Genomic DNA, 12,055 nt, shown 5'->3' on the forward strand with positions numbered 1-12,055 from the left:
TACAAATATTCATGCAAAATTTAGACCACGAAAACTGTGTTGCAGTTGCCAGATTATATCTATATCGTTTCAAAACATAAATTTATCAATGATGCTGTTTCTATAGAGAGAATCGTAGGTTCACGGTTTTATGGTATTTGCATTTGTTCCTATAGCAGACCATGAACTAAGTTCCACATCCCGTGATTCAAGATCCAGTTCCCGTGAACCAAAAACTATTTTCCGTGAACTTGGTTCCCACTTCTGTGAAGTGAACTGTCGATAGCAGAACACAGTTCATATTTACGTGATTTTTAATCTTTTATGTGCCCGTTACTCATGCGTTACGAATAAGTAGCAGAACATAGTTCACGAGCCCGTGAGTTTTAATCATGGTGTATATTCGTAAGCGATATTTCTGCTTGTTACAGAAATCGTGACTAGTTGTAGACGAATTTCGGAACGGATTTTTAAGCGTGCAGATGTCATCAGTCCTTGTTTTGTGGAGAAGGAAACGAACAGTCCAGCTATTGTAGCAGTTGTAGTCAAATAACAGAAGCAATATTTCAATTCATTCCTGGAAACGTTTTCTACCACGATGAAAAACACAAAATAGCTCCCCTGGGGCGACTGAACTTTGGTGTCCTCGTTTGTGTTCCACCTCGCATTTGTTTGCTTCTCCAAATACATAGAGAAGAGAGACCCCAAAAACTCGGCTTATTTGGGTTTCTACGCAATCAACCAGTCACACTGTGTGACAGTGAATGCTATTGTTTTGTCAAAATTTACACTACTTCCGTCGCTGTTGGTAGATCCCACAGCGGCTGTCATGATGAAAACGATGTCATTGCTGGAAGTCCTATTCTCGCATAAATAATCCCCGGAGGATATTGAAGGGAAAAGGGTTTTTGTGACAGTTGGCAAACGAATACTTCCATTGATAATGTAGCAATTTCCACAAATGTTTTAAAGGTTTTATACACGTAACTTAACATCGGTATCTATAAATTATATTATTGCTTTGGCATTTAGAAAACTTTCTTAGAAGTTCTATTCCGTTGGCAATTTCCTTTCTCTAGTTGTTAATGAGAAATAAACTTTTATATCTTCACTCATAAACCATGTACATTTGAGGAGAAGATATCTGCGCTCCATAAGGGAACGTCCATAAATTACGTCACGTTTTTAGGGGGGGGGTGGCTCAGTAAAGTGTGACAACCCATGCAAAAATTTCAGAGGTCTGATACAAAAAGTGTGACATAGAGGGGAGGGGGGTTCAAAATGAGCAATTTTTGCGTGACGTAATTTATGGATGCTCCCTAACTAGAACAATGTTTTTTAAACAAAAATATTGATATAAATTAGCCTATCTGCTTTTTTGTTCATGTTTAATGACCTGCTTCTATTTAAACGTATCCCGCTGAATGATAACCTTACTTGTATTGTGAAACAATACAAAACCAAGTTGCCAACAAGTACCCGCAAGGCGTTCAATTTTCGGTGGTTTGAAACTGACGTGGGATCATGGGATTTATCGTGGGAGGCAAAATATAATAAACTTCCCTTCTACCGCTACTTGTTGCCACCGGGGCGGCACTCGGTGTCTTATTTTGCTTGCAAACCTATTGATCGCGAGCAGGTGGGTGGGAGTAGAACGGTTTTAAAATTATGTGTTGAGGTTTGTAGAACCGAGCGAGGTCTGCGGGGAATTCACTAATTGCTGTTTAATTGACGTGATACAGACTGGTGGGTTATCCGTTTAGAGGAAGAAAGATGGAGTGACTGCTTAAAAAAAAGTAAGTTTCAAACTTTCCAAATGCCCACAGGAAGCAGACGTCTGGGACCTACCTTATCCTTTTTTTCTAGAATTAAACCTTTTAAACAATTATCTTCGCCGGCCCAAGATCTAACGTACCACTTTTACGTCATTACACTTTTAAAATCCAAGGTTTATCAGACCAACCACGATTTCAAAACCTTTCTTTGTATTAGATCAGACTATCCGGCGTATCGCGTGTACTGTCGAAATATAAAGCAAACCCTAATTGAGAATAGTTCCTAGAAATAATAGTGGATGGGATTGGGGGTCTAAGGATAATGGCTTCTGGTTCGTATGCAAGAGGTCCTGGGTTCAATCTCTGGCCCGTCGCTTTCTTCCTACTTTGTATCTTTCTATGTACTTACTCCCTCCTCTCTACATATTCAATTCATGCATATTCACATGTTCGTTCATAGCCATCATTAGAGCTAAAAACGGATTGCAAAATGCCAATTATTTTCCTTCCAACTTCAATACACAGCACAGTGTTAATCTATCAGATAATGCTTACGTGTTAAGCAATCAAGCGAACTGTGCCGCACATCTTCAGAATAATAAAACAAACAATTCTAACACCTTACGCCGGGCATCCACGCACCAATGCGTGAACTCTCTGCCAACCATATCCCACCAACACCATGCCATCCGAATCGCATGATTTTTTGCAGACACGTTTGTTTGTCAAAGTACTTGGTTTCAAATGTTTTCATTTATTTCCATTGTATATTAGTTATACTAATGACCGGATTTTATCACTTCGAGAGAGATTTCCCAGTACCGGAAGTACCGGTACCAAGGTTCAGTGAGTATCGGTATTTCAGTACCAATAATTGGTTGGTAATACCAGTATTTTCGGTACCGGTACTACCCGTACTACATCCCTAATTAATGAGTTTTATTTACTCGTGAATTATTTCTTCTGAAGCTCAGATTTTTTTTTGTTTTTTCTTATATCTGCAAAACATTCGTAAGAAGTTATAGCTGAACTGTTTTGGAAATTACGAACCTTCTGAGGACTAACCCAGAATTTTCTTCATGATTTCCTTCGAATTTTTTTTCCAGTAGAACATAACGGAAACCCGTCCGAAGATTTTTTCAAAATGTCTACATAATGTCTTCCTTGACTAACTGGAATTCTTTCAGTAATAAATCATCCAGTTTGTCTATGCTTATAAGCAATCATGGTATTCTGGATCTCTCTTTCTATAAGAATACCTTCCGTTGAATTGTTCCGGAGACATCCTTGCCGGAAAATCCTTAAAGAAATGTCCCTAAAGAAATGTCAATTAACGTATTCCTGGAAGGATCCTTGGAAGAATTTTTAAAGGTATTCTCGTAAAAGCCTTGAAAATATCACTGGAGGAAACCTTTGAGTTTTTCCTGTGAGAATTCCTGAAGGAAATGGCTTGAGAAATTCTTGAAGAATTTTCTGCAGGTATTCCCGGGAAACTCTCAAATAATGGATTTTTTGAAGAAATACTGGAATATATTAACAATGAAATGTTTGGAGCAATTTAAGAAGGAATTCCTTGTGCATTTTCTAGAGAAATTCCGGAAAAAATCCCTGGAAGAATTCCGAAAGAGTCTTCCCTGAATGGATTCCTGAAGGATTCCCTGGAAAAATGTCTGAAAGCATTTTTAGCATGTAAGTACTTATATGTTTAAAGCAAGTCACACTGACTTCTACGCAACTGAAACAAGCGCTGCTGAGACTCTTCTGAAGCATGAGTGTTGCTTGGACGAATCCCTGGAGGTATTATTGTAAGAATTCCTAACGGAATCCCTGAGTAGACTTCTGAAAAAACTGCTTGAGGGATTCCTGAAAGAATCCCTGGATATTTTTTGGTTCCTGTATGCCTATTTAAACTATCTTCCAATACTATTCGCTGGAGAAATTCCTTCATAAATTCTTGAAGTTATTCAAAAAAAAATCTTCAGGAAATGCTGAAGAAACTCTTGGGTACATCCCTGGAAAAGATGATTGAAGGATTTGTGAAATTTCTGAAAGAACTTCTGAATAAAATTTGGAGGAGAAGCTGAGAGGAATTTTTGGAGAAATCACTAGAAGAATTCCCGGAGCAATCCCTGGAGGAATTTCTGAAAGTATATCTGATGTACTCCCTGGATAAACTCTGGGAGGAATTCCTAGAGAAATTTATGAAGAAACCTGTTGAGAAATTCCTAGAAGAAATCCTAGATAAATTTTTGGAGATATTCCTGGAGGAATTCTGGAAGAAATCCCTAGAAAAATTTCTGTAGTAATCCCTTGAGGAATTTCTAGAGAATATCTTGAAGAAATTTTCTGCAGGAATCCTTGAAGGAGTTCTTGGAGAAACCCCTGGAGTTTCTCTGAAGAATTCCTGGGAAAATCTCTAGAGAGAATCCTGGAGAAATGCCTGAAGGTACTTCTGAATAAATTCCTGGTGTAATCTTATGAGGAATTTCTGGAACAATTCTTGGATAAGATCGAGCAGGAATTTCTGGACAAATTCCTGGATGAATTTTAGGAGCAATCTGGAGAAATTTCTGAAAAAAAATCCCTTGAAGTTCCAGAAGGATTTGCTGGAAAAATCCTTGGAGGAATTTCTGGAGGATTTCCTGGAGGAATCTCTGGGAAAATCACAGGAGAAACTCGAGGAGAAATCCCTCTTAGGTTTTCCTAGAGGTACTCCTGTGGGAATTGCTGGAGGAATTCCTGAAGGAATTCCTGGAGGAATCTTGGAAGGAATTCCTAGAGGAATCTTTAGAGGAATTATTGAAAGAATTACTGGATGAATTTCTGAAGGAATCTCTAGAGGAATTCTGGGAGATTTCTATTTCTATTATTTTTCAATTCTCTTGAGAAACTCCTGATGCAATTTCTAGGGGAATTTCTTAATGACTTCCTGGAGAAATTCTCGAAGGAATTCCTGAAGGAATCCCGGGGGGAATCCTTGGAGAAATTTGTGGAGAAATCCCCGAGGAATCCCAAGAGAAAGCCCTGAAGATATTCCTGGAGGAATGCCTAAAACAATAGTGAAGGTATTCCTGGAGAATTTCCTGGAAGAATTTCTGAAGAAATCCTTAGAAAATTTCCTTGAAGAATCCTTGCCGGAATTTCAAGATGATTTCCTGGCGGAATTCCTGAAGAAATTCGTGGAGAAATCTCTGGAGGAATCGCTGGAGAAATTTTTGGAGAAATGCCTGGACGAATCCCTGAAAAATTCCTGAAGAATTTCTGAAGAAACCCTAAACACAGAGAACAGACATCCAAGTCCAGTTCCGAAGCTGTGCAAGGAATTTAACGGCCATTTGAAATCGGCAACTCAAGTGGCAATAGCGTGGCACTGCAATCGGTTAATTTCCCATACTAATTGATTTCACCACTTGAAATGTTTCAATTCACCACTGACTGTGGCAATATGGTGTTTGGTGGCGTTAGTGTTGTCATCGTGTATTGGTTTGCAACCTTACTCAAGTAAAGATTCAAATCCTTACACAACTTTTCGAATGAAATTTGTTCTAGCCTGGATGTCTGTTCTCTGTGCCCTAAAGGATTTCCTGGAGAAATTCATGGAGATATTCCGGGAGAAATTGATAACATAATTTCTGAGGGATATCCAGGAGCATTTCGTGGACCAATTCCTGAAGAAACTCATGGAGAAATTCCTGTAGAAATTCCTTGATGAAATCCTGGAGGAATGCCTGTAGGTATTCCTGTGGGAATTACAAGAGGAATCCCAGAAATTATAACTGGAAGAACCTCTAGAGGAATTCTTGAAACAATTACTGGATGAATTTCTGGAGAAATCTATAGAGGAAATCTGAGAGCAATTTCTAAAAAAACCCTTGAGAAATTCCTGGAGAAATCCTCGAAGAAATTTCTGAAGGATTCCCTGAGGGAATCCTTGGAAAAATCCCTGGAAGAATCGTGGTAGAATTCCTGGAAGAATTGCTGCAGCAATTCCTGGAGAAAAATTTGGTAGAATTCCTGGAGAAATCCCTGGAAAAATTTCAGACGGTATTCCTAGAGAAAATCCTGGAAGAAGTTCTAATGGAATCCCTGTATGAATTGATGACAGAATTTTTAAAGGTATTCCTAGATTCTCTTCCTGAAGGAATCCTGAAGAAATTTCAGGGGTAATTTATGGAGGAATTCCTCGAGGAGACCTAGGAGAAACTCGTGGAAGAACTCCTGGGGAATTCCTGGAGGAGTCCCTAAATCAATTCCTGGAGGAATATTCCTGGTGGAATTCTTGGAGGAATCCCTGAAACAGTTCCTGGAGAAAGTACTGAATTATTTCCTGGAGGAGTTCCTTAAAGAATACGAGGAATTCTTGAAGGAATCCTAAGAAGAGTTCCTGGGGGAATCTTTGGAGGAATTTTTAAAATAGCTTGTTCCAGATAGAATCACAGCAAGAATTTCCGAGTGAAGCCCTGGAGAAATTCTTGGAGGAATCCCTGGAGGATTTCCTGAAAGAACTCTTGGAGGATATCCTAGAGGAGTGCCTGTTGTGATTCCCGGAGGAATCTTTAGAGAAGCTCCTGGAGGAATCTCGAGAAGAAATCTTGGATGAACTTCTGGAGGAATTTCTAAAGGATTATCTAAAGACATTTCTGTAGGAATCCCTGGAGGATTCCTGGAATATTTCCTTGAGGAATCCCTGACGAAATTCGTGGAGGAATCACAGGAAGAATTCTTGAAGAAATCGTAGATGGAATTCTTGAAGAAATCCTTAAGGAATCCTAAGAAAAGTTCGTGGAGGAACTCCTTGAAGAATCCCTGTAGCAGTTCCTGAAGAAATCCCTGCAAGAGTTCCTAAACAAACCCCAGGAGGAATCCTGGAAGCAATTCCAAGAGGCATCCTAAAGGGAATATCCAAACAGTCCGTGGAGAAAGTACTGGCTTAATCACCTGGAGGAGTTCTTGAAAGAATTCCAAGAGGAATTCCTGAAGGATTTCTAAAATGAATTCCTGGGGGAACCCTTGGAGGAATTTTTAAAATAATCCCTGGAATTGTTTCTGAAAGAAATACGGAAGAAATTTTCGAGTGAATCCCTGGAGGCAAGGATGTTTTCGATCACCTGGCAATCGTTTGACTCATTTGTCCATAACGCAGTTCAGAAGCCTTGTATTGAAATGTTGGGTACGACAAAGTTTTAGATTACTGTTTTTCCTACAATTATCACCAAGGACGCCGTATTCTAACTTCAATATTTACGTCGTAAAAGTGTTAGTACCATCTACTCATGCTAAACGATCGGATTTTTCGATCGTTTAGTATGAATAGGTGGTACTTGAGCTCTAGCGCCGTATATATTAGAATTAGAATATGGCATCCTTGGTGATAATTGTAGGAAAAATAGTAATCTACAACTTTGTCGATCCCAACATTTCAATACAAGGCTTCTGAACTGAGTTATGGACAAATGAGTCAAACGATTGCCAGGTGATCGAAAACATCTCTGCCTGGAGGAATTCTTGGAGGAAAACTTGAAGGAATTCCTGAAGAAATTTTACGAGGATCCCAGAAGCAATCCTATGAAAAATTTCTTGGGAATCCTAAAAAAGCTTTTTAAACAAATTCTTGGGAGAATATCTGTAGGAATACCTAGAAAAAATATATTAAAGAATCCATGTCTACAATAAAATCTGGACGAATTATTGTTCGAATCATTCGATGGACTCCCAAAAGAATGTTCTGCCCAATGTTTGAAGGAATTCCTGGATTAATTTTTAAAATTAAATTTTTTGAAAGGGTTTCTGGAAGATATTTCTGCTGACATAGGGTATTGTACCATTTCGGCAGGTGTACCTATTTTGGGCACTTGTCGCTATAACTAAGTCAATTTCAAACCGATTGATTTGAATTTTTGTACAGAGTTAGATACTGTACGTGCCTAACTCTGGACAAAATTTCAAATCAATCGGTTTAAAATTGACTTAGTTATAGCGGCAAGTGCCCAAAATAGGTACACCTGCCCAAATGGTACAAGACCCTACTTCGAATTATTTAAAATTGAATTATTGGAGCAATCTCTACTGGAATTCTTGAAGAAATATATAGAGAAATCCCAAAAAAAATCTTGCAGAAATACCTAAAAGGACCTCTGTTGCCATTCCTTTGGGAATCCCTGGAGAAATTCCTGAAGGAATCCTCATAAAAAGCACTGGAGGAATCACTTAATGCTGTAATTATGCAGCAAAGGTGTCTTATGCGTACAAAAGTAGAGGCGATATTCGTGCACCGCACTAATTCAGTATTTGTTGAAACGTACTTGGTCTACCTGCGTTTGAGCGTGTAAGATAGACTATCTGGAGTTAAAATGACTAAACGCGAGTGCCTGCAAAGTGGCAGTACATTTTCGTTAACTTTTTGGCACTGCTTTCGCAGTCAAACATCATCATTGTTATCACATACCAAATCGCATTATGTCAACATAAGCGACTCCAGATTATGCGAGTTTGTATGCTCATTATAACGAGTTCATTTATCTTTTATGTGATTTCCTCCGTATATAAATGCGAGATAGGCTGGCATGTTACAAATGAAGTCGTATAATCATCGCAGTATGTTATGTAAATTACCTAAATGGAGGTCCAGCGTAATTACTCTTTCACACCTAGAAAATATCATCCACTTGCATGTTCACGCCGATAGATCTGATCGGATGCCATTCAATCCCGCTTACCTGTAGGAATGCCTGTGGCCGGTATGCTCCCCCGTGGCTACCGTAGCCCATGTTCGCCAGCATTTCCGGTGAAAATCTGTTGAATAGGCCACCCCAGGCGTTCGCAGTGCCGCTGAAGATCAGTATCGCTCCGATGGCCGCCCACAGCGCGGTTGCCTTCATTTTGCTAGTTAGTTTTGTCTAGTGGGGATGGGTGGGGCACAAACGTGGGTGCTTTACTCGCACAAACGGATGGGCGCGGGGATTATGGGGGAAGAAGCCTGCGAAACGAGAAGAAGGGAAAAAAGGCACGAGATGAGAAAATGCGTGTATTGGTTTTAAATAGATGGAAATTTATGAAAGTTGCGGATCGGGTATGTTCACTGTTCAGCTACTTTACAGAGATTATCGGTACAGAGTCTTGAGGGCTCGGTAGTAAGTGTTCCTAACCGGCGGAAAATAGTTGGGTGACAGTAACCCTTGCGGTTTCAGATTGTATTATACGGAAAAAAGGGCTTTGGCCTAGTCCTGGAGGATTCCAGCATACCAATTTGTTCCTTTGCTGGAAGAATGTAGACAGGAAAAAATGTCGAGTAGAGAGCTTCAAAGCGTTTAGTTTATTATGTTTTATTAATATTATATTACAATTTCCAAAGCCTTTGTTCTTTTGTGACTTGCCGAGCTCATCCCCATAATTTCATTGCAACGATGATGAATATCATAAACTAACGGAAGCATGATTAAATAAACCTGGGCCATAAATTCTTGCTCTGTGCACAGAACGGAATGTGCCACTTTGTTTAATTACCTTTTGATGACTGTTTATATTCCAGCAGAGAAGGGAAATGTTTGGAGCTCATTAGCACAAAGTAAATATTAAATATTGAACATAGCTGCCATAACTTGCTGAAGAGAAGGAGCAGTATAAAATGAGCATATAGCTTCTGCAAAATTGTAACTGTCCTAGTAATGTTTCAAGTATATTTGATGATTCGCCGTATGCACCGAAACTTTCTGGCAGTTGCTTTAGACGGCTTTTATACTGTGTAGAGCACCTATGGAGACGCATGGTTTTTTATGTTCATTTTTTTCCAAAGGTATCAGTTTTATTCTCGGCGAGTAGCATGCAAAATAAAATTTTCGTAACATATGAAAAACTGTTCACATTTGTATGCGCGCTATCCAGTACATACATATGTCTTTCGGTATGACTTATTCAATACTTTAAATACCATAATTTACCTTTAGGTATACCTTAAGCATTTCTGTATTTAATTACAGAAAAAAATGTGTAATTCACAGCAGATTGAAATAATAAACCACGTTTTAAGAGAGTTAACATATGAATTGACGTAAAACTAATTCTATGCGTTTTTGAACACTCTCCCCTTTGTGAAGCGAGTGGCCGTTTTTACGATGCTATTTCATGCCGTTCATCCAGCTTGTTGGCAAAAGTCCGTTCAAGACGCCATCGTCATCTTTTGGTTGCTCGTCGAGAAAAATGGAACCGCTTCAAATATTCTTCGCATTATTGCTGGCAACAACGCTGTTGATACAGTCAACGAGAGCTGCTCCATCGGCGGATCCGGGTTGTTGTTGCGGAACCTGTTTCAGCTGCAGCTGCTGCTGCTGTGGAGGGTGCCGTGGAGGTCAACAGGTCGGCGATACTCTCGAGGGACTTGAGTCCGAAACCGAAGAGGCCCAGGTTCGTTCTCCGTTCCTGCCGGCACTGGTGGCCGGAGCCGTGGAGGCAGCCGAACTGATTGGCCCAGCTTTGGCTATGGCCGGTCGTTTTGCGTTGAATGCCATCAAGAATGTTCCCCCGCAAATGTGGGATAACATAGGAACGGCGACGGGAATAGCGGCCGATGCTGCAACTGTAGTGTTCGATAAACAGGAGGAGGAATAATAGGGAAATAAATACATTCTCACTTGTTTCAGCAAAGTTGTTGAGCAGGTCAGGAATTCTCCGGTAGTGCGTCATTTACTGCGTATATGCTCCGGTATTAGGGTTCGACTTCCTGGGTAAGGGTGCCAATGGAACGTATGGGAAAAATTTGACCATTGAATTTCAAAAACGGGTAGTGCTCAAAAGTTTCGTCTCCTCAAAAAAAGTCCCCATGCAATATTTCAGCTCAATCGGACTTCGCTAAGGGGTGGCCCAAAGCGGTCAAAGTTTGGCTGTTTTGAACACGAAAAATATCCCAAGGTAGGGATACATGAAAATTTCGAAATCGAAAAAAATTTTTTGATGCCAAATGCCTTAAAAGTGCATGAAACGTCGAGATCTGGCGTTATCTCAAAAAATTTTTTTTTGGAAAAAAATTGAATTTTTGGACTTAGAAAATTTTTGAGTTGGAGGAGTGAAATGAATTTGAAATGGAGGATTTGCATTTAGTTGCTGAAATATTCATAGCAATAGTACTGGAACATGTCTTATATCATCGTTGGCAACTGCTAGCATATTATATATCATATATCGTTAGGGTGGTTCACTTATTTTGCATTAGGGTGGTCCTTTTTGTAGAAAAAAATAAAAAATAAGATAATAGTATTAAAAAATCTCGTATGTAACTGTAAGTCATTTTCAATGTTGAATATATATATAATATTTCGTTAGGGTGGCTCATTTATTTTTAATAAGGGTGGTTCTTTTGAGATGGAAATTAAGAACAAAAAAAAATTTCCAGAAAATTTAACCCTCCAATACCCAAATTTTTGATTTTGATCTAAATATCATTTTTCGTCATCTAAAATCGATTTAACACTTATGTGGCCGGCAGGGTACCCGGGCAGAGATGGCATGCTCCTCAGTGCGAAACGTGAGAAGAGAAAACATACTCTCTACACACGACTTTCAACGAGAGCGAGGGTGAACTACGCAACTTTTTTCACACACAAACCAGCCGCTCACTCTCTGGCATCCATCGCGGCACCCTGAAAATGAGTGCTCAAACAAATGTTAGATCAAACATGTTTTTTCAGTTTCTGCGTGCACATTTTGTGCGCGCAGAAAATGTGCACACAAAAATTCGTGTTGAGAGCGCACTCAGTCGTGCTTCCAGTGCAATACTGTGTGTACCACAGGAGTATGAAAGTACTTGCTTGTCTAAGATATCACATAAACCACAGACAAATAGATGTGACACTAACGAAATTTCAATCTCATATATCTCATGATCCTGATTACTTAGAAAGTTGGTGTCTTCGGCAAAGTTGTTTGGCTGGTCAAGGACTAACCGATAATAAGATTTAAGATTCAAAATTCCACCGCTAGGCGGCGCTAGTGAGCTAACAAATTTTATTTTCCATAAATATCAGGAAAATTTGCAAAAAAATGCAACTAGCGCCGCCTAGCTGCAAAAACTTGAACCAAATGGTAATTATTCTGAAAGCCCTTGATCTACCAAACAATATTGCCGAAGACACCATCTTTCTACAAAATCAGGATGCTGAGATATGCGAAATTTAAAATTTGTTTGCTCTCTAGCGCCGCCTAGCAGTGGAATTTTGAATCTTAAGTCTGATTATCGGTTAGTCCTTGACCAGCCAAACAACTTTGCCGAAGACACCAACTCTCTAAGTAATCAGGATCAAGAGATATAT

The 12,055-nt window shown here is 39.4% G+C and overlaps 2 protein-coding genes across 4 annotated transcripts in view; one reads left to right on the forward strand and one right to left on the reverse strand.

The window, feature by feature from the left end:
* Positions 1 to 12,055, reverse strand: part of LOC109419404 (prohormone-3) — a 119,165-nt gene that overhangs the window by 60,704 nt on the left and 46,406 nt on the right. For all 3 annotated transcript variants that reach the window (XM_029853180.2, XM_029853181.2, XM_029853182.2), the window contains exon 2: positions 8,471 to 8,730. In XM_029853180.2, coding sequence (XP_029709040.1) covers positions 8,471 to 8,632 — 162 coding nt within the window. In that variant the 5' untranslated portion in view covers positions 8,633 to 8,730. The remainder of the gene's footprint in view (positions 1 to 8,470; positions 8,731 to 12,055) is intronic.
* LOC115255236 (uncharacterized) lies at positions 9,882 to 10,414 on the forward strand. The gene has a single exon (XM_029853183.2). It carries the CDS (start codon positions 9,951 to 9,953, stop codon positions 10,356 to 10,358), a length of 408 nt encoding a protein of 135 aa, XP_029709043.2. The 5' UTR covers positions 9,882 to 9,950; the 3' UTR covers positions 10,359 to 10,414.

Source organism: Aedes albopictus, chromosome 2 (assembly GCF_035046485.1).
Source record: "Aedes albopictus strain Foshan chromosome 2, AalbF5, whole genome shotgun sequence".
Lineage (NCBI taxonomy): Eukaryota > Metazoa > Arthropoda > Insecta > Diptera > Culicidae > Aedes > Aedes albopictus.